Genomic DNA, 23,125 nt, shown 5'->3' with positions numbered 1-23,125 from the left:
TGCTCCAGCAGGGTGCTGGTCTGAGTGAAGCCCTTGCCACACTGGGTACAAATGTAGGGGCGCTCGCCGGTGTGGGTGTGCTGGTGCACCAGCAGGGTGCTGGATTGGGTGAAGCCCTTGCCACACTGGGTACAGGTGTAGGGGCGCTCGCCGGTGTGTGTGCGCTGGTGCATCAGCAGGTGGCCGGATTGGGTGAAGCCCTTGCCGCACTGGGTGCAGGTGAAGGGGCGCTCGCCGGTGTGGGAGTGCTGGTGCTTCAGCAGGCTGCTGTTGCTGATGAAGCCCTTGCCGCACTGGGCACAGGTGTAGGGGCGCTCGCCGGTGTGGGTGCGCTGGTGCGTCAGCAGGTTGTCAGGGCGCAGGTGTAGGGGGACGCTCGCCGGTGTGGGTGCGCTGGTGTTCCAGCATGTGGCCGGAGTGGGCAAAGCCCTTGCCGCAGTGGACACAGGTGTAGGGGCGCTCGCCGGTGTGGGTGCGCTGGTGCACCAGCAGGTTGCTGGAGTGGGTGAAGCCCTTGCCGCACTCGCTGCAGGTGTAGGGCCGCTCCCCGGTGTGCAGGCGCCTGTGCTCCTTCAGGTCCTTGGACGACTTGAAGCCTTTGCCGCAGTCGGAGCAGGTGAAGGGCCGCTCACTGCTGTGCACCTGCCGGTGCTGGCACAGCCCCGACAACCCGGTAAAGCTCTTGCCGCAGGTGGAGCAGTCATAGGGCTTCTCGCCCGTGTGAACCCGCCGGTGGCCCGCCAGGACATTGGCCGTCTTGAAACTCTTTTCACACTCTGAGCAGTCGAAGGGGCGTTCTCCCGTGTGCATCCGCTGGTGGGTCTCCAGCTTGCTCGGGCACGGGCAGGCCATGCCACACACGTCACACTCATAACGCTTCTTCTTGTTGTGCCCCGCCATGTGGTACTCCAGCGAAGCTCAGCCCCTCGAAGCTCAGCCCGCACACCGGGCAGATGGGGGGCTCACCGGCACCTCAATGGCCGCTTACATCTCCATCGACAGCTCCTAAATCCTGCAGGAGGGGAACACATAGAGTCACAAGCCAGCAAACAGGACATTACTAACTCGTGAACATTACAAGTGCTTGAAGGACTGGGGGCGGGAGGGGGTGGAATGGGGGGGGGGGGGGGGGGGGGGGGAGAGATGAGCGGGGGTTGGGGGAGTGAGAGGGGTGATATGATGGGGGGAAGGAGGGGAGAGTTGGTGGTGTGGAAGCAAGGTGGGGAATGGGGATGGGGTGAGGACGGTGGAAGTGTGGGGAGGGAGAGAAGGGACAGGGGGTTGTGAGGGGAGGGGGGGGGATGTGAGGGGACAGGGGGGGTGAGGAGGCAATTGGGAGAAGGGGGGGCACACTGAACTGGGGGGTGCCGAGCATCCGGGCATTGAGTTGAGCCGAGAGAGAAATAGAGACAGAGGAGAGAGACAGAGAGACAGAGAGACAGAGAGACAGAGAGAGAGAGAGAGAGAGAGAGAGAGAGACAGAGAGAGAGAGAGAGAGAGACCGAGAGAGAGAGACAGAGAGAGACAGAGAGAGAGAGAGAGAGAGAGACAGGGAGAGACAGAGAGACAGAGAGACCGAGAGACAGAGAGACCGAGAGAGAGAGAGAGAGAGAGACAGAGAGAGAGACCGAGAGAGAGAGAGACAGAGAGTGAGAGACCGAGAGACCGAGAGAGAGAGACCGAGAGAGAGACCGAGAGAGAGAGACACACTCTCAATTTATCCTGAATGGTATCATTATCGAACACACCATGAGCTATACGTACCTTGGTCTCCTTGTTGCAGCATCAGGGAGCTTCAACATGGCAGTGAATGCATTAAAAGAGAAAGCTCGAAGAGCTCTGTATGCAATAAAAAGTTTCTACATCATCCAAATTCCAATCAGAATCTGGCTTAAAATATTTGAGTCATCAGACCTGCGATATCTGATATAATGTTGGTAAAACAGTCCACCACGAAGGGAGCGACTAAAATAACCGGAAAGGCCAAACCTCTGGTGGAAGAAGCAGGCCCGACCGAAGCCTTGGGCTCAGTTTTAATGTCATCCCTGGAGGATGTTTCAAAGGCCCAGAAGCCAAAGACAAAGAAAAGTGAAATGGAGGAACTTCAAATCCTTATCACCAAAGAAACTGCAAGTATAAGAGATGAATTGAAAAACTTTAAAGAACAAATGAACATTAAATAAATACTGAAAGGTTTTATAAATGATTTTGAAGATAAAATCATTAAGTTTGTCCATGTAGAATTGACTACCATGAAGGAGGAAATGTCTGTAAACCTCGATTTACAAATCAATGAAGTAAATCAGAAAATGAACTCGATTGAATCCAAACTTAATGCTAAGTTGGATCCTGCCTTCTTCTCAATAGATCAATAAACTGAAGCCGTAACTCATTTGGAGTCAATTGCCGAAACAAGCTCTCAAACTATAGAAACACTTCTCGCCGAGAACAAGCATTTATCAGATTTACTGCATAAAGTAACTGAAAAATGTATTGACTTGGAGGGATGCCAGAGTCATCAGAATTTAAGAATTGTTGGCATTCGAGAGGGTAAAGAAGGAACTAAAGATCTCCGTGACTGTGTGTTTATTCTTTTTTTTACATCAGACTAACATTTGACTAATACTCAGCCAAGAGAGGAATAGTCTCTCAATACATGATTACTAATCTTTTGGACCAAAATAGTTTTAACATTAATCCCGTAAATTACTTTTATTGAATTTTTAAATTTTTTATTATAGCGTGGAGCTAGTAATAATTGTTTCTAAGGCTACGGAAGTCCTTAGATGGCCAGCCACGCTAGTGTGGCTAACATTAACTACACTATTTGTAGATGTAGTTTCTTCTTTTTTCTTGCACTTTATTAACTCCTTATTTTTTTAATTTATTTTTTTCTTATTTAATTGCTATCTTAAACTCGATTTGAATTATATGTATTATTTGGGGAGAGGTCCGGGAGGAAGATTTATTAAATTTAGAATTCATCTGTCCTGTCCCATTTACTTATAACTCGAAATATCATAATATTATAATTTCGGACCATGCTACTTTAACATTTATGATCGAACTAAGTGGAATGACTGAGAAGCAGACACAATGGAGACTTAATCCTCAAATTTTAAATGATAAAGCATGTTATGAATACCTTATCACACAGATAAATATGTTTTTCGAGACTAATGATTACCCTGAAACACCTGCCTCCCTTCTTTGGGAAACATTTAAAACATTTATAGGAGGTGCGTTAATCTCCACGCAAGCTTTTCGTAATAAAGAGAATCGCGCCAAACAACACGTATTGGAAAGGCAATTAGATATGGAAAATGCAATCGCGCCCTGCACAATAATACATAATAAAATTGCTGCATTCAAATATAAGTTAAATCAAATATATTCAGATCAAATCATAAAACTTGATCAAAATACTAAACAGCTACACTTTGAGTTCGGTGATAAACCACAAAAATTACTAGCGCGCCAACTTCGGAAGCAGGAAGGGGAAAAAACAATTTATAAAATTAAATCAGATACGGAAGAAATACTAACATTACCCAAGGATGTTAATGATAGATTTTCTCAATACCATCAAACACTTTACTCAACATAAACAATAGGGGGTCTGCAGGAATGGAATCATTTTTACGGAAATGTAATCTTACAGGTTTAGATCTGAAATTGAGGGAATTATTAGGGGCCGAAATATCAGTAAAAGATATTGAAGAATGTATTAGTTCTTTAAAAAATGGAAAGGCCGCTGGCCCTGATGGTTTAAATAGCAAATTTTATTTTAAAAATCCATGATCTGATCTCCTTACGCCTACAGACACTATATACTCATGCCTTTGTTCTTTCAATCTAAAGTCAACTTGACTCAAACACTTGTTGCTGTTAAAATCAATTCTTTATTCAGCTGAGACTAGTCTCTTGAACCTTCCAACACAGAGCTGATGCTCTGGGGCGGGTCCAGAGAGGAGTAACTTTGATACAAACTCATGGCATTTATATAGGTATTAGACATTTCAGATACAGAGGGTATGGCAACTGGTAACCATTCATCTGAGTCCTTTTGGTGATTTACAACATCAGTCACATGATCCCCCTTCCCTGGCCTCATTACAGCCTTCGTTTGCCTGTGCTTTATAATTGTTTTAGAATTATTTTATTTCAACACAGCAAAACCCCAGTAGGCTCTTATGAAAGACCATTCCAAAATACAAGATACGTATATAACAAATCACACAAGTCATACGTCTATAACACAAGAGAAAATATAAGTCATATAATCTAAACACTAAAGTCCAATTCCATAAATTTCAAATCTAAACAATTTCTAAAGTGTACCTTTCTATTAAGCCAATACATTTCATAATTGGTGTTATTATAATTTTACACATTTTGAAGTACCATTACCTATGTCTTTAAAACATTAATTATATAGGTTTGCTGAATTACAGTTTCTAAGTTCAAAACGGACATTTCCATCTCCCATCCAAAGATACATGGGTCGTAAATCTGTCAATTTACATAATATGAGTTTGGTGCCTTTCCTGTTATCGGGAAGTAGGATTTCCAATCTCATGTACCAGGCAGAACACAAGAGACTACACATCTCAGACCATTACGTCAGAATTCCATCTGCTTCAACCTTCTATAAACTACTCCCTCAATCTAATTATTTCTCAAAGCAACTATTCTTTCATTTGCATCTTATTCCTTATCACACATTATAATTGTACACAGCCAAAGCTAACTGCAGTCTATCATCTCTCAGCCTTGAATTCTCTCAAACCTAGCAAAACAAGCCATAACTCTTCACCTTTATGTCACATTCAGAGCTCAAAAATGTGCCACAGAGACAGAGCAGATGGCCTAAGAAGAGGCCCCTTATTCAGCTTCCGAATCTTCAACACAAAGCCATATCAAATACAATTTCCTCCAGTGCTATAATTGCCCCCAAACAATAACCTAAGCTAAGCAGGTTCTGGTTCAGGCCTCCATGTTTTGATTCATCTTTGCCTGTGTGTATGTGTCTGTTTGCACTTTATTTCAGTTCAGGAAAACTTTAAGCTTTTCTTTTGCAAATTACCTAGCTTATATAAAAGTCACTATCCAAGCGGTTCTATTTGTATAATATTTCCTCACCTTCACGCAACAGAAACTACCAGAAACTTTAAATGAATCAACAATAATACTCATACCCAAAACGGATAAGTATGTTTAGGGGTAACATGAGGGGGAACTTCTTTACTCAGAGTGGTGGCTGTGTGGAATGAGCTTTCAGTGAAGGTGGTGGAGGCAGGTTCGTTTTTATCATTTAAAAATAAATTGGATTGTTATATGGACGGGAAAGGAATGGAGGATTATGGTCTGAGCGCAGGTATATGGGACTAGGGGAGAATACGTGTTTGGCACGGACTAGAAGGGTCGAGATGGCCTGTTTCCGTGCTGTAATTGTTATATGGTTATATGGTTATAAGGACCCGGAAGATCCAGGGTCATATAGAGCAAATAAACAATACTATCGACCGACTGAATACTTAAACACCGACCAGAAAATATTAACCAAAATTTTAGCCCCTAGATTAAGTTTAGTGATTCATAAACGCTACTCATATTATAATCTGAGACGATTATTTATTATTACATACTCAAACAGAATAACTAATGTAGATCTAGCAGTCATCTCATTAGACGCTGAGAAAGCATCCGATCAAGTGGAATGGCCCTATTTATTTTCGGTGATGAAAAGATTTCAACTGGGTGAGAAGTTTTACACATGGGTTAAGCTATTATATACCAACCCATCAGCTAGAATAATGACAAATCAAATGTTATCATCAAAATTTGATTGATCTAAAGGCTGCAGACAAGGATGCCCATTATCTCCATTATTATTCGCCCTTGCTCTAGAACCACTAGCAGAAAGTGTTCAAGCACATCCAGAAATATATGGGTATAGTACTAAAAATACAGTTAATAAAATCTCTCTAAATGCAGATGATGTATTACTATATATTACAAACCCAGAAATCAGCATTCCAAACTTAAATCTTATAACTCAATTTGGTATATTTTCGGGATTAGAATTAATTGGAATAAAAGTGAGATTATGCCAATAACGGAACCTAAGTTATACATATTGCAACAATCACCTTTCAGAATAGTAAATGAAAAATTTAAATACCTAGGAATTTATGTGACCAAGAAATAGACTTCTTTATTTAAATCAAATGTTATGCCTTTCCTTAATAAATTGCATAAGAATATTCAATATTAGAAAACACTTCTCATTTCAATGCTCGGTAGAAATAACGCTATAAAAATGATTTTCTTTCCGCAATTGCCATACCTTTTTCAATCAATTCCTATATGTCTCCCAAAACATTTCATTAAAAAAGTTGACTCTATACTGACAAGTTTTATTTGGAATGATAAGAACCATAGAATAAGCAAAAAACACGCATGCAAATCTAAGACCAAAGGAGGATTAGTTTTAGCAAATGTTATTTTACTTTTGGGCAGTCAATGTCACAAATATGAATTTTTGGTTGGAAGATATGGATCAACGACCAGACTGGTTAAAGATGGAAAAGGAAGACTGTTTTCCTTTTGAAATTGGTCCGATTCTGTTCGTTCCCACAAAATTGAATTAAAAAATCTATAGTGAAAACCCTATAACATATAGTGGTATTCGAATTTGGAAACAACTAAAAAATACATTAAAAAATTGGATAATTTATCACTTTCTCTCCCCATTGCAAATATTTAAACCCTCAGTGTTTGATAACGGTTTTGTGCAATGGAAAAATCATGGAATTAAAAAGATAGGACATCTTTAAAGAAATTGTATTTTTCTCTCGTATCAGGAGTTACAACAGAACTACGGATTACATTCAAATAGTTTTTTTAGATATTTACAACTTAAAGATTATGTTAAAACACATAAACGAGAATACAGAACCAGAGAACCTGAGATTCTAGATGAATGTTTGAATAAACACCCTAACACAGTCAAATTAATATCGTACATTTATAATACTTTTCTAGACAGTGAGAATCCGTCGACGGAATTATATAGACTAGCATGGGAAAAGGAATTAGCTCAACCCATAATGAAAGATATTTGGGACAAAAGCCTACAACATATACACCAATGTTCGTTAAATGCCAGACATTCTTTAATACAATATAATAAAGTACTCCATAGACTGCATTATTCTAAAACACAATTAATTAGGATTTTTCCGAATATCTTTCCTATCTGTGATAAATGTCAATACCACGTGGCTAATTTAACCCATACTTTTGTAAATTGTATAACATTTAAAAATTACTGGATGGATATTTTTTAAATAATATCTCTGTAGTCGTTAATATCCAACTGGATCCCGATCCTAAATTAATAATATTGGGCATATCAGAACAATACCTAACGCTCACAATAACCATATAACCATATAACAATACAGCACGGAAACAGGCCATCTCGGCCCTACAAGTCCGTGCCGAACAACTTTTTTCTCATAGTCCCACCTGCCTGCACTCATACCATAACCCTCCATTCCCTTCTCATCCATATGCCTATCCAATTTATTTTTAAATGATACCAATGAACTTGCCGACACCACTTCCACTGGAAGCTCATTCCACACCGCTACCGAAATAAACCAAAGACATTTCCTTGATTACAGTATAATAATTGGGGAAAAAATTTATCTTAAAATTTAGGAAAAACCCAACAACCCCCACAATCAAGATGTGGATTATGGAGATGTCGGACACCTTACATTTGGAAAAAATTAGATTTGTTTTAATTGACAAACCAGAATTATTTATTAGAATATGGTCTCCATTTATAGATTATTTGAAGGGGTAGATTGGACCGGCGCAGAGGCCTGAAACCCAGAACTAGATGAATAGTTACGTTCTCTGACCTACGGACCTATCTCCTAAGTTGTATTATTGATAGTTTATCCTATTTTACTAATTTACTTTCTTTCTTTCTTTTCCTATCTATAAATATAAACAAATAATTAGAGGCAATGTTAATATGTAACCGATAAAGGAGGATCCCAGCTACTTTGGTAAATGGGTCCCTGGAAACCTGGATATTTAATATGTAACCGTTAAACAAAGTCTGTATTGGTTTGCAGATGCATCAAATAAAAATGTATTTTATATATATATATATATATATATATTTGACAGTGTAATCCAGCCTATTGTACTTTATGGTAGTGAAGTATGGGGTCCGCTCAGTCACCATAGCTATATTAAATGGGGAAAACATACAACAGAGGTCTTGCATGCGGAATTTTGTCGGAACATTCTCTGCATCCAAAGAAAAACACCAACAAATGCATGTAGGGTGGAATTAGGCACATACCCACTGACAATAAATATCTAGAAACGAGCACTAAATTTTCGGAATCACCTTAAATCTAGCCCCCCAGATACCCTCCAGTTTAAAGCCCTTCAAACCCAAGAGAGGAAACCAGAAGAGTTCCCTGTGTCATTTGGCACTGAGACAAACTACCCCTATTTAGTTAAACCCTATCCAGTTAAACCCTGACCAGCCTCAGATCAATACTGACCCCCCAATCACCAGTTAGAGTGAACCAAATTGATAGAATTTATTTGCCACACAACCAGGGTCGGTGGAATTTGGGTTGTCAGCAGCGGTACAATAATAAAGAACACACAACCACAATAAAAATGTAACACAAACAACCACCACAGCATTCATCACTGTGGTGGAAGGCACAAAATTTGGTCAGACCTCCTCCATTTCCCCCCCCCCGTGGACAGGACCAGAGTCTAGAGTCAGTCCAGGATCGGCTCTTCCCCACAAACAATTATCAAACAATGAAAATAAACTTATTTGGAACATTGCGATAAAGAAACCAAAATCCAAAGCAGATTAGAATGTTACTGTGCCATAAAGATCCGCAATTCCGTGTCCCTCACCATCTTCCAGTCCCGCCTCAAGACCCATCTCTTCACCTCTGCCTATCCTTAGCCCCACATCCCCCTCCCTTTTCATCTGTGCATTAATTGCCTTATTATTGTGTTTTGTATTGCATTCTGTCTTTAGTTTGTGTACTAGTCAAGTCTCTACTATTTATTTCATTCCCCTTACATGTTTTTCCTCTACCTGCTAAATTTTTGTAAGGTGTCCTTGAGACTTTTGAAAGGCGCCCATAAATAAAATTTATTATTATTGTTATTATAAAAATGATTATCAATTGGCAGACTATCTCTCAACTGTAAGAGACATAAAGCAGAGACAGACCCTCATCAAATACAGGTGAAGTGACCACCATTTGGCTGTTGAAAAAGGAAGACAGAAGAGATTTTGGCAACCAAGAGAAAATAGAATATGCGGCCACTGTTTGACAGATGAAGTTGAAACAGAGGTACGTTTCCTCCTAAAATGCAGAAAAATTGACAAACCAAGGAAAACATACTTTGGAAACCCAGATTTTAAAGAACTAGGTGATATATCAAAACTAAGAATAATCCTTGGTGAAGGATAGATTAGAGGGCTCGTCTAGGGAGGCTATTTGGGTGGAACTGAGAAATGGGAAAGGGGTAGCAACACTTATAGGGGTGTATTATAGACCGCCAAATGGGAAGCGAGAATTGGAAGAGCAAATATGTAAGGAGATGCAGATATTAGTAGTAAGCACAAGGTAGTGATTGTGGGAGATTTCAATTTTCCACACATAGACTGGGAAACACATTCTGTAAATGGGCTGGATGGGTTGGAGTTTGTAAAATGTGTGCAGGATAGTTTTTTGCAGCAATACATAGAAGTACCTACTAGAGAAGGCTGGACCTCCTGTTAAGAAATGAGACGGGTCAGGTGGCAGAGGTATGCGTTGGGGAACAGTTCGGGACCAGTGATCACAATACCATTAGTTTCAATATAATTATGGAGAGCGTCAGAACTGGACTTAAGGTTGAGATTTTTGATTGGAGAAAGGCTAACTTTGAGGAGATGCGAAAGGATTTAAAAGGAGTAAATTGGGACAGTTTGTTTTATGGGAAAGATGTGGAAGAGAAATGGAGTACATTTAAAGGTGAAATTTTAAGAGTACAGAATCTTTATGTCTCTGTTCGGTTGAAAGGAAATAGTAAAAATTGGAAAGAGCCATGGTTTTCAAGGGAAATTGGACACTTGGTTCGGAAAAAGAGAGAGATCTACAATAATTATAGGCAGCATGGAGTAAATGAGGTGCTTGAGGAGTATAAAGAATGTAAAAATAATCTTAAGAAAGAAATTAGAAAAGCTAAAAGAAGATATGAGGTTGCTTTGGCAAGTAAGGTGAAAGTAAATCCAAAGGGTTTCTACAGCTATATTAATAGCAAAAGGATAACGAGGGATAAAATTGGTCCATTAGACAGTCAGAGTGGACAGCTATCTGCAGAGTCAAAAGAGATGGGGGAGATATTGAACAATTTATTTTCTTCGGTATTCACCAAGGAGAAGGATATTGAATTATGTGAGGTAAGGGAAACAAGTAGAGTAGCTATGGAAACTATGAGATTCAGACAAGAGGAAGTACTGACACTTTTGAGAAATATAAAAGTGGATAAGTCTCCAGGTCCGGACAGGATATTCCCTAGGACATTGAGGGAAGTTAGTGTAGAAATAGCAGGGGCTATGACACAAATATTTCAAATGTCATTAGAAACGGGAATAGTACCAGAGGATTGGCGTACTGTGCATGTTGTTCCATTGTTTAAAAAGGGGTCTAAGAGTAAACCTAGCAATTATAGACCTGTTAGTTTGACGTCAGTGGTGGGCAAATTAATGGAAAGGATACTTAGAGATAATATATACAAGCATCTGGATAAACAGGGTCTGATTAGGAACAGTCAACATGGATTTGTGCCTGGAAGGTCATGTTTGACTAATCTTCTTGAATTTTTTGAAGAGGTTACTCGGGAAATTGATGAGGGTAAAGCAGTGGATGTTGTATATATGGACTTCAGTAAGGCTCAAGGTTCAAGGTTCCTTGAAGGTTCCACAAGGTTCCTCATGGAAGGTTGGTTAAGAAGGTTCAATGGTTGGGTATTAATGGTGGAGTAGCAAGATGGATTCAACAGTGGCTGAATGGGAGATGCCAGAGAGTAATGGCGGATGGTTGTTTGTCAGGTTGGAGGCCAGTGACTAGTGGGGTGCCACAGGGATCTGTGTTGGGTCCACTGTTGTTTGTCATGTACATCAATGATCTGGATGATGGTGTGGTAAATTGGATTAGTAAGTATGCAGATGATACTAAGATAGGTGGGGTTGTGGATAATGAAGTAGATTTTCAAAGTCTACAGAGAGATTTATGCCAGTTGGAAGAGTGGGCTGAAAGATGGCAGATGGAGTTTAATGCTGATAAGTGTGAGGTGCTACATCTTGGCAGGACAAATCAAAATAGGACGTACATGGTAAATGGTAGGGAATTGAAGAATGCAGGTGAACAGAGGGATCTGGGAATAACTGTGCACAGTTCCCTCAAAGTGGAATCTCATGTAGATAGGGGGGTAAAGAAAGCTTTTGGTGTGCTGGCCTTTATAAATCAGAGCATTGAGTATAGAAGTTGGGATGTAATGTTAAAATTTTACAAGGCATTGGTGAGGCCAATTCTGGAGTATGGTGTACAATTTTGGTCGCCTAATTATAGGAAGGATGTCAACAAAATAGAGAGAGTACAGAGGAGATTTACTAGAATGTTGCCTGGGTTTCAGCAACTAAGTTACAGTGAAAGGTTGAACAAGTTAGGGCTTTATTCTTTGGAGCGCAGAAGGTTAAGGGGGACTTGATAGAGGTCTTTAAAATGATGAGAGGGATAGACAGAGTTGACGTGGATAAGCTTTTCCCACTGAGAGTAGGGAAGATTCAAACAAGCGGACATGACTTGAGAATTAAGGGACAGAAGTTTAGGGGTAACATGAGGGGGAACTTCTTTACTCAGAGAGTGGTGGCTGTGTGGAATGAGCTTCCAGTGAAGGTGGTGGTGGTGGCAGGTTCATTTTTATCATTTAAAAATAAATTGGATAGTTATATGGACAGGAAAGGAATGGAGGGTTATGGTCTAAGTGCAGGTATATGGGGCTGGGGAGAAAACGTGTTTGGCACGGACTAGAAGGGTCGAGATGGCCTGTTTCCATGCTGTAATTGTTTTTTTTTTTGTTTTCTTTTAAAATATTTTATTTATTAGAAGTGAGTACAATGCATTGGTACAAAAACAATGTTAACATATTACATTCTCTGTACAACTTCCCCCCCTTTTTTTAAAGAGAGAAGTGAGAAAGGAGAGAAGAAAAAGAGGTTGTGAAAAGTGAAGAATAGATTAGTGAGCGTGGGTGAAAAATTAATAAAGAAAAAGTGAAAGAGAAGGAATAAGTGAAGAAGGAAAGCAGGAGGGAGATTATTCCATTGCCACAGTGAGATGTTTTTTTTAATATTCTAAATCATCTTTCACACATACCTGAAACTGTTGGTTTTCATGATACTATGTCACCACATGAATCCAAGAAATCAATAAATGGGGACCAACTCCTTAACAATAGGTCTTGTTTGTCTATTAGGAGGAATCTCATTTCTTCCAAATGTGCTGTCCAGCATATTACTGATCCACATTTTAAATGTTGGTATATTAGCATTTTTCCAAAATTTAAGTATGTTTTTTTTGCTGTTATTAACCCATAATTGAAAAATGAGTTTTGGTGTGTATTTAATTTGTTCCCATCTCCACTTACTCCAAATATAATAATTTCAGTGTTAGGTTCCATTTTTGTCTTAAATAGCTTTGAGAATATATCAAATATATCACATGCTGTAATTGTTATATGGTTATAAGGTAATACGGCACATCTTGGTGCACAATACGTAACAGCATTCCATAACCTGAGAGACGGTGAATAACCAATATGTACACAGGCACGCACACACTAATTGAAATTAACTGATACTAAGAAATTAAAGCTTTCCAGTTGTAAAATGCCAAATGTAATGCACAATGGGATTTGGATAACTTCCATCGTGACAAGGGTTTTTTTAACTTAAGGTGAAAAGTTCGCAGCTCTCTTGCAAGGTTTTTTATGCAAGTTGAAGAGGTTAATCAGATAGGAACGGGCCCAGAGGATGCCATTGGGGTAACTGGCTTTTGGCAAAGAGTGAAAAACAACTCCATATTTGGAGGTGGATGATGGTTTTTGTACATTACATCATGCAATTGGTTTTATTTCAGTACGTATATAAACTCGCGTGTTCTGGTATTTCTTTGTGTACTGCTGGAGATTCAGACGTGAAACTGTTGCCTCTGAGTCTCTCAGTCCACACACGTCAGACGTTAAATTAAAGCTTTGTATGGTCTTAAGAATTTGTACTTTGTCTATCTTTTAAGTGAACGTTTTCATATGTACAGTGACATATCTATCCATGCACTGTATACTTGTATTTATATTTATGCATTTTAAATATGTATGTTATGTTCTGTGCCATAGGCTGCAAGGTGACTTGGATAGGTTGGGTGAGTGGGCAAATGCATGGCAGATGCAGTATAATGTGGATAAATGTGAGGTTATCCACTTTGGTGGCAAAAACAGGAAAGTAGACTATTATCTGAATGGTGGCCGATTAGGAAAGGGGGAGATGCAACGAGACCTGGGTGTCATGGTACACCAGTCATTAAAAGTAGGCATGCAGGTGCAGCAGGCAGTGAAGAAGGTGAATGGTATGTTAGCATTCATAGCAAAAGGATTTGAGTATAGGAGCAGGGAGGTTCTACGGCAGTTGTACAGGGTCTTGGTGAGACCACACCTGGAGTGTTGCGTACAGTTTTGGTCTCCTAATCTGAGGAAAGACATTCTTGCCATAGAGGGAGTACAGAGAAGGTTCATCAGACTGATTCCTGGGATGGCAGGACTTTCATATGAAGATAGACTGGATAGACTCGGTTTGTACTCGCTAGAATTTAGAAGATTGAGGGAGGATCTTATAGAAACTTACAAAATTCTTAAGGGGTTGGACAGGCTAGATGCAGGAAGATTCTTCCCGATGTTGGGGAAGTCCAGAACAAGGGGTCACAGTTTAAGGATAAGGGGGAAATCTTTTAGGATCGAGATGAGGAAATCATTTTTCACACAGAGAGTGGTGAATCTCTGGAATTCTCCGCCACAGAAGGTAGTTGAGGCCAGTTCATTGGCTATATTTAAGAGGGAGTTAGATGTGGCCCTTGTGGCTAAAGGAATCAGGGGGCATGGAGAGAAGGCAGGTACAGGATACTGAGTTGGATGATCAGCCATGATCATATGGTGGTGCAGGCTCGAATGGCCTACTCCTGCACCTATTTTCTATGTTTCTATGTTCTATACATTGGCAATATAATGATAATGATAATAATAATAATACATTTTATTTATGGGCGCCTTTCAAGAGTCTCAAGGACATCTTACAATAATTTAGCAAGTAGAGGAAAAACATGTATGCGGAATGAAATAAATAGTAGAGACATGACTAGTACACAAATTAAAGACAGAATTCAATTCAAATGATGTATTTTATCATGCCAATAAAGTATTTAAATTTGAAAATTTGCAAATAGAAAATTGATAGAGAGATAGAGGGATATAGAGATGGATAGAGATAGAGATAGACAGAGAGAGAGAATGACAGAAATACAGCGAGAGACTGAGATAGACAGGGAGAGACAGAGATAGATAGAATAGAATAGTTTCTTTATTGTCATTGTAACATGAACCATGTACAACGAAATTAAAAAATGTCAGCCAGTCAGTGCACCATTCAAACATTTCTAAAAACTAACAATACATACAAGATAAAATATTAAAAGATAAACAACTAAAATAAATATCATGAAAATAGCACGCATAAACACCCAACCCTCCATCCTTCTGCCGATTTCACAGTGTACCACAGTCCCTTAGTATGTATCGCCCCTGCGTTCCTTGGCGGCTACATTTAGTGCTTTTATAGCAGTGGGGTAAAAACTGTTTTTTAGTCTGTTCGTCCTTGTCCTTGTAGATCTGTACCGTCTGCCTGACGGCAACAGTTCAAACAGGGAGTGTCCGGGGTGGGAAATGTCCTTTATAATACTCTGGGATTTTTTGATGCAGCGGGAACTGTGTAAGTCCTCCAAGGTAAGGATGACCTAGGTAAGGTAAGGAGAGAGAGAGAGAGATGGAGAAACACAGACAGGGAGAGAGAGATGTCTGTGTTCATTATCCCGCAGTCGTTTACTATTTGACCAGAAAGAGAGATAGAGATATACATATATATATATATATATATATATATATATATAGAGAGAGAGAGAGAGAGACCCATCAGCCCCACCCGAGATTGATGGTCGTGTTGCGGCGGCGGGACCCGGCGCAGGCCCGAACCCAGGCCCGGCTGCCCGAGCTCCGCCAACCCCAGGCCCAGTCACTGTCTCCCGGGTGCGAGGCCGCGGCCTGGCCGAGGACTCCCTGGACCCCCCCCCCCCCCCCCCCCCCCGGCTACTCACGGCTTATCCGCCCCGGTACTCACGGCTTATCCCGCCCCCGGCCCCGGTACCACGGCTTATCCCGGCCCCGGCCCCGTACTGACGGCTTATCCCGCCCCGGTACTCCCCCGCCCCCGGCCCCGGTACTCACGGCTTATACTCACGCCCCCCGCCCCGGTACTCACGGCTTATCCCGCCCCCGGGCCCCGCCCCCGGCCCCGGTACTCACGGCTTATCCCGCCCCCGGCCCCGGTACTCACGGCTTATCCCGCCCCCCGGCCCCGGTACTCACGGCTTATCCCGCCCCCGGCCCCGGCCCCGGTTCACGGCTTATCCCCCCCGGCCCCGGTACTCACGGCTTATCCCGCCCCCGGCCCCGGTACTCACGGCTTATCCCGCCCCCGGCCCCGGGTACTCACGGCTTATCCCGCCCCCGGCCCCGGTACTCACGGCTTATCCCGCCCCCGGCCCGCCCCCGGCCCCGGTACTCACGGCTTATCCCGCCCCCGGCCCCGGTACTCACGGCTTATCCCGCCCCCGGCCCCGGTACTCACGGCTTATCCCGCCCCCGGCCCCGGTACTCACGGCTTATCCCGCCCGGTACTCACGGCTTATCCCGCCCGCTGCCCGTTGTCCCGGAGACAGCGAGAGACCGCGCGGCGCAGTGGGGCTTCAGCCGGAAATGACGTCTCGGCCCCGGCCCGTTGCCCCGCAGGCTGCCAGGTCGAGCAGCGGGGCGGCCTCCGCCCGGAAATGACGTCGCCGCGGCCAAGATGGAACCGACCCGCACTGGACCAAAGATCCTATAGCGGAGCTACAAGCTACAAGCAAGCTCTGCTATAATATCTTTGCACTGGACGGTGAGAGAGAGGGAGTGAAGGAGAAAGAGAGAGATGGAGGGGGAGAACAAGAGAGAGAGAGAGAGTGGGGAGGGAGTGGGGAGAGTGTGGGGAGAGAGAGAGAAAGAGAGGGGGAGTGGGGGGAGAGAGATGAGAGAGAGTGTGGGAGAGAGAGATGAATGTGAGGAGAGGTGGGAAAGAGAGACAGAGAGAGATAGGTGCGGGAGAGAGAGAGAAAGGGAGAGAGAGGCAGAGAGATTGAGGGGTGGAAAGAGAAGGGAGGGGAGAGTTGGGGAGAGAGAAAGAGAAGGGGGGAGTTGGGGAGAGAGAGAGGGAACGAGAGGGAGGGAGTGGGAGTTGGGGAGAGAGAGCGGAAGCGAGAGAGATATCTGAGCGGTGGGAGGCTGAGAGGTTCAGAGAGAAGAGGAGAGAGTCAGAGAGAGAGGAGACAGTCCAGGGGAAGGAGGGGGTGAGAGGCTGGGGGTTGGAAAAGGGGTGAAGTGAGTAGCGGGGGGAAGGAGGGAGCAAAGGGAGGGGCAGGTATTCAAGGGGGAATGGGTTTGGTGCCGAGGGGGATGAATGAGGGGGGCAGGGAACTGGGAGAGGGAGGAGTCAAGTAAGTCAAGGAAAGTGGTACGGAGCCCGGTGGGGGTTCACATTGTTTGGGGGGGATGGGGAGGAGGGGGGAGGGAGCGGCAGGGGTATGGGGCAGGGAGCCACAGGGAGGAGGTCACGTTGTTTGGGGTGGGGAGGGTGTGTTGCAGTTTAGGAAGTCAAACCAGGGCGGGATCTTCACTGTGAATGGCGGGGCGCTGGGGCAATAGACAATTAGGTGCAGGAGTAGGCCATTCGGCCCTTTCAGCCAGCACCGCCATTCAATGTGATCATGGCTGATCATCCCAGAATCAGTACCCCGTTTCCACCTTCTCCCCATATCCCTTGACTCCGCGATCTTTAAGAGCCCTATCTAGCCCTCTCTTGAAAGTATCCAGAGAACCGGCCTCACCGCCCTCTGAGGCAGAGAATTCCACACTCACAACTCTGTTGTGAAAAGTTTTTCCTCATCTCCGTTCTAATTGGCTTACCCCTTATTCTTAAACTGCGGCCCCTGGTTCTGGACTCCCCCAACATCGGGAACATGTTTCCTGCCTCTAGCATGTCCAAACCCTTAACAATCTTTTATGTTTTAATAAGATCCACTTTCATCCTTCTAAATTCCAGAGTGTACAAGCCCATTCTCTCAGCATATGACAGTCCCGCCATCCCAAGAATTAACCTTGTAAACGTACGCTGCTCTCCCACAATAGCAAGAATGTCCTTCCTCAAATTAGGGGACCACAACTGCACACAATACTCCAGGTGTGGTCTCATTAAGACTCTGTACAACTCTGAGCCTTGCATATAAACATAGGTGACTTGGATAGGTTGGGTGAGTGGGAAAACGCATGGCAGATGCAGTATACTGTGGATAAATGTGAGGTTATCCACTTTGGTGCCAAAAACAGGAAAGTAGACTATTACTTGAATGGTGGCCGATTAGGAAAAGGGGAGATGCAACGAGACCTGGGTGTCATGGTACACCAGTCATTGAAAGTAGGCAGGTACACAAACATGCTGGAGAAACTCTCATGAGACCCTAATGAGACCACACCTGGAGTATTGGTCCCCTAACATGAGGAAGGACATTCTTTCAAAAGAGAGCTAGATAGGGCTCTTAAAGATAGCTGAGTCAGGGGATATGGGGAGAAGGCAGGAACGGGGTACTGATTGGGGATGACCAGCCATGATCACATTGAATGGCGGTGCTGGCTCGAAGGGCCAAATGGCCTCCTCCTGCACCTATTGTCTCTCTACCCTCTCCCCACTCTCACTCTCCGTTTCTCTTCCCCTACCTGTCTGCCCCCCCTCTTCCCTCTTTCTCCCCCTCCCCCCCTTTATCTGTCCCCTCTTCCCCTCTCGCCCAATCTTTGCCCCCCTTCTCTCTCTCCTCTCTCACCCTCCCCCCTCTATCTCCCTCCCCGCTCTCTATCGCAACCCCTCCCTCTCCCTCTTCACTCTCTCTCTCTTTTTCTCACAGGCATTAACCGTGAGTCAAGATGTGATACCTGACAACTCATGGGACCGCAGTCTTTCTATCGATCGGTTATTAAAAGCTTCCAGAGATGGGGAATTTAAAAATCCACAGACAGCATCTCAAGTAACCCCCTCCCTTGAAGGGAAATCATATCTAAACGTGGGGAGATTACGTGTAAAGATGATATTAGTAAGCTCCCTCTTCTCCCCTCCCTGCCACAATGCAGAGCTCCCTCCCCTCCCTTCCCCACGGTGCAGCGCTCCCTCCTCTCCCCTCCAATCCCTTGCTGCAGTGAGGCGTTCCCTCCTCTCCCCTCCAATCCCTTGCTGCAGTGAGGCGCTCCCTCCCCTCCCCGCCACACAGTGCGGCGCTCCCTCCTCTCCCCTCCACTCCTGCAGTGCGGCGCTCTCACCCTCCTTTCCCTCCTCCATCCTCCTCATTTACTCTCTCCCCCCTCCACTCTCTCCTCTCTCCCCCAGGTAACCTGACTCTACCCGAGCGGGCCACGGCCCCTCCACCCCTCACACTCCCCCCACATATTGAAGTCTCTCTCAAGGTCGATGGAGTGAAAACATCGTTCTCTGTGGGGGGGAGAGGGTGTGCGGAGGGGGGGGGAGAGAAGAGGGGTTAGACACAATAGACAATATGTGCAGGAGTATTGTGAGCAGTTTTGGTCCCCTAATTTGAGGAAGGACATTCTTGCTATTGAGGGAGCCCAGCGTATGTTCACCAGGTTAATTCGCGGGATGGCGGGACTGTCATATGCTGAGAAAATGGAGCAGATGGGCTTGTATACTCTGGAGTTCAGAAAGATGAGAGGGTATCTCATTGAAACATATAACATTGTGAAGGGCTTGGACACACTAAAGGCAGGAAACATGTTCGCGATGTTGGGGGAGTCCAGAACCAGGGGCCACAGTTTAATAATAAGGAGTAAGCCATTTAGAACCGAGGAAACACTTTTTCACACAGAGAGTGGCGAGTCTGTGGAATTCTCTGCCTCAGAGGGCGGTGGAGGCCAGTTCTTTGGATGCGTTCAAGAGAGAGCTAGATAGGGCTCTTAAAGATAGCGGAGTCAGGGAATATGGGGAGAAGGCAGGAACTGATTGGGGATGTCACAAAGGACCAGGTACCGCCCCCTCCATGCGGCACAATGGACCAGGTCACGCCCCCTTCTTGCGTCACAAAGGACCAGGTCACGCCCCTTCTTGCGTCACAAAGGACCAGGTACCGCCCCCACCTTGCGTCACAAAGGACCAGGAGCAGGTCCCGTCCCCTCCTTGCGTCACAAAAGACCAGGTCACGCGCCCCACCTTGCGTCACAAAGGACCAGGTACCGCCCCCACCTTGCGCCACAACGGGCCAGGCACCGCCCCCCCAATGACGTCACAAAGGACGTCAGGTCCCGCCCCCAGCCCCGACGTCACAAAAAGACCAGGTCACGCGCCCTCCTTGCGGCACAAAGCACCAGGTCCCGCCCCTCACCCCACGCCATTGACGGACAGCAGCACGTCACGCCTGCCTCCCGGCCCCGACGTCACAAAGGACCAGGTCCCGCCCCCTCCCTCAATGACGGGCAGCGTTACGTCACGCCTCCCCCAGCCCCGACGTCACAAAGGACCAGGTCCCGCCCCTCCATGCGTCCGACCAATCCGAGCCGCGTCCTATAAGTCGAGCCGTAGCCCCGCCCCTCTGACTGACAGCGCCCTCCACCAATCGGAGCAGCCCATCCCGCCCTAGCAACGGTTTGTCACGGCGAGACCGGCTCCTAAACCACGTGGTGGGGGGGAGGGGAAACAATGACAGCAGCTGCAGAGGCTGCAAACCTGAGATAAAACCTCAAGGGGGGTCCAGACTACAAAATGCTGCAGTAACTCAGCGGGACGGGCAGCATCTCTGGAGAGAAGGAATGGGCGACGTTTCCAGGTCGAGACCCTTCCTCAGACTGAGAGTCGCAGGAGAGATGTAGACGGTGATGTGGAGTGAAAAGCATTTACATAGAAACATAGACAATGGGTGCAGGAGTTGCCATTCGGCCCTTCGATCCAGCACCGCCATTCAATGTGATCATGGCTGGTCATCCACAATCAGTACCCCGTTCCTGCCTTCTCCCCATATGCCCTGACTCCGCTATCTTTAAGAGCCCTATCTTGGTCGAGTGGTGGCGCCATCGAGTGTGGCAGCCTCGCCAGCAGCTGTCTGTCCTTTCATCCTTTTTGTTATTTTTAGTCTGTCTAAAAGTTTGTTTGTCGAAGTCTTTTAGGCTTTTCTATGTGGGGTTGGGGGGGACCATCTTCTCACTCACTACCTGGTCGAGGATGCATCTTTTCTGGATGCCGCATCTTCGCCCCCCTCCTCGTGGCCTACCATCTGGATTGGTGCGGGCTTTCCTGCCGGAGACTGGCCAGAGCTTCAGCGGCGGCACAGCACTGAATTCCATCGCGGAGCGGGCGATGCCTTACCGGGATCGCCGTGTTGGAGCTCCGTAGTGTTGGGCCTGCCGCCTTTAACACCGTGGAGCTGTGGTCTGCGGAGATTCCAGCCGCGGGCGGCGCTGACTTGAACATTGCGGAAGCCTGGGATCTTTCGCCGAGGATCGCCAGTGTTGGAGCTCCGCCCAGCTCGACCTGTGGACTTCGGAAGCCACGGTCTCCCGGGGGGAAGAGGCCGATTCAGAAACTCCAAGCCGCTGTGAGTGTTCTTTCGTTCCGACGCCGGAGCTCCGATCATCCAATCATCCCAGCGAGAGGGCCTGAAACATCGGGCCGCCGTAGCGGCGACTGCAGAGGCCTCAATAGGTCCCGACCACGGGTGAACAAGAAGAAGATGACTGAACTGTGTTGCCTTCTCTCACAGTGGGAAACGTTGATTCCGCTGTGGGGGATGTTTTATGTTAAACTCTATAGTGTTGTGTTTATCTTATTTGTGTGCTGCATGGTAACTCAAATTTCACTGCACCAATTGTTGTATGTGACAATAAATGTAACTTGTAACTTGTAACAAAGCTCTCTCTTGAAAGTATTCAGAGAACCGGCCTCCACCACCCTCTGAGGCAGAGAATTCCACAGACTCACCACTCTCTGGGTGAAAGAGTGTTTCCTCATCTCCGTTCTAAATGGCTTGCCCCTTATTCTTAAACTGCGGCCCCTGGTTCTGGACTCCCCCAACATCGGGAACATGTTTCCTGCCTCTAGCGTGTCCAAACCCTTAATAATCTTATATGAGTGCACCCACTGCACAAACATCTAGATCTCCTGCCATCAGGAAAGCGATACCGCAGCATCAAAGACCGGACAACCAGACTGCTAAACAGCTTCCTTCCACAGGCTCTGAGGCTGAGGAACAGTCACTCCACCTGATTCTGCTGCTTTTACACAGACAATTTAATAACTGGCACTGAGTAATAACTCTGACACTGGCTCAGGCCACTTAAATCAGCTGCCCTGGACATTTTATGACTGTTTTTACTTGTATTTTAATGTTGCTATTTTTACCTGCACTCTTTTAAACTATTCGTACTGTTTTATCAGAAACTGGATTGTTTTTTTTAATTGTTTTTATTTTATGCGTGAAATGTTTAAGTTTTATGTGCGATGCTCAGGTATTCCCTGGGAAACGTCTTCCCATGTTGCACTGTACAACTGTTGCTTTGCAAGATGACAATAAAGGATAAAGGAAAGGAAAAGGAATAAATATCCTCTCTCATCGTTCTAAACTCCAGAGTGTACAAGCCCAGCCGCTCCGTTCTCTCAGCATATGAAAGCCCCGCCATCCCTGGAATTAACCTTGTAAACCGACGCTGCACTCCCTCAATAGCAAGATCCCTTCTCATCCTTCTAAATTCCAGTGAATACAAGTCCAGTCGACCCATTCTTTCATCAAACGTCAGTCCCGCCAACCTGATGAACCTATGCTGCACTTGCTCAATGGCAAGAATGTACTTCCTCAAATAAGATCTATGGACTTGTCGACCCATTCTTTCATCGTAACTCGAATACTGGCGATAATTCAGGAAAACATACAGAGAATTTCAGCCTGTTGCTGGCACGGCTATTCTGTTACCTCATTGCAGATATTGCAGGATATTGTTAGGGGAGAGATCGCTGCAGCGGGAAGACACATCGTGTTATTACCATGTTAATAGGGACATTTAACACGCGCTTAACATTCCCACTGTGTTGCGGAAAGCGGAGATGTTAACAGATTTTTTCTCAACCGAATGTCAAAATCCGGATTACAAAATATTGGGGATATCTTCAGACTGCTGGCACCTCTTCAGTTATACTGGTTAAAAGACGGGCAGCAGAATAAAATCAAAATGGCGAAACAGATGGGTGAGGTGGAGTATGGGGGAGTACATGGGGGAACACTGTTCATAACTGAATGTCTTATTTCAATATTGTGGGATACATACAGGAAGGAGTTTCAGATGTATAGATACGCCTGGTGTAACATGTATGTCTTCACGAGGCTGTAATTGCATCACAAGCCTCTCCTCGGTTCCCATGAGATAGATGAATAGTGTGCGTGTAAGCAGCAGATAGATTGCATTCATATAATATGGTTTTCGCATATGGCTATATCGGTTTCTCAAATAAAACTTTTATGGCTTTCGTGTTAAGAGCATCGAAGGAGCGCAATTGCTGAGCGTGTTTTCACGTATTATGTAGCGACAAAGAGGTAAGGCCAATTATTTTGCTGTA

At 44.9% G+C, this 23,125-nt stretch overlaps 1 protein-coding gene across 1 annotated transcript; it reads right to left on the bottom strand.

The window, feature by feature from the left end:
* Positions 1 to 351: 351 nt before the first annotated feature.
* LOC129715654 (zinc finger protein 664-like) lies at positions 352 to 16,204 on the bottom strand. Its single transcript, XM_055665513.1, has 3 exons — positions 16,118 to 16,204; positions 14,906 to 15,173; positions 352 to 1,012 (listed from the first exon to the last, which is right to left on the bottom strand). Exon 3 carries the CDS (start codon positions 898 to 900, stop codon positions 352 to 354), a length of 549 nt encoding a protein of 182 aa, XP_055521488.1. The 5' UTR covers positions 901 to 1,012; positions 14,906 to 15,173; positions 16,118 to 16,204.
* Positions 16,205 to 23,125: the final 6,921 nt, after the last annotated feature.

This window comes from Leucoraja erinacea, unplaced genomic scaffold, assembly GCF_028641065.1.
Source record: "Leucoraja erinacea ecotype New England unplaced genomic scaffold, Leri_hhj_1 Leri_1301S, whole genome shotgun sequence".
Lineage (NCBI taxonomy): Eukaryota > Metazoa > Chordata > Chondrichthyes > Rajiformes > Rajidae > Leucoraja > Leucoraja erinaceus.
The sequence above is the reverse complement of the archived record's forward strand: the minus strand, read 5'-3'. Positions and strand labels throughout refer to the sequence as shown.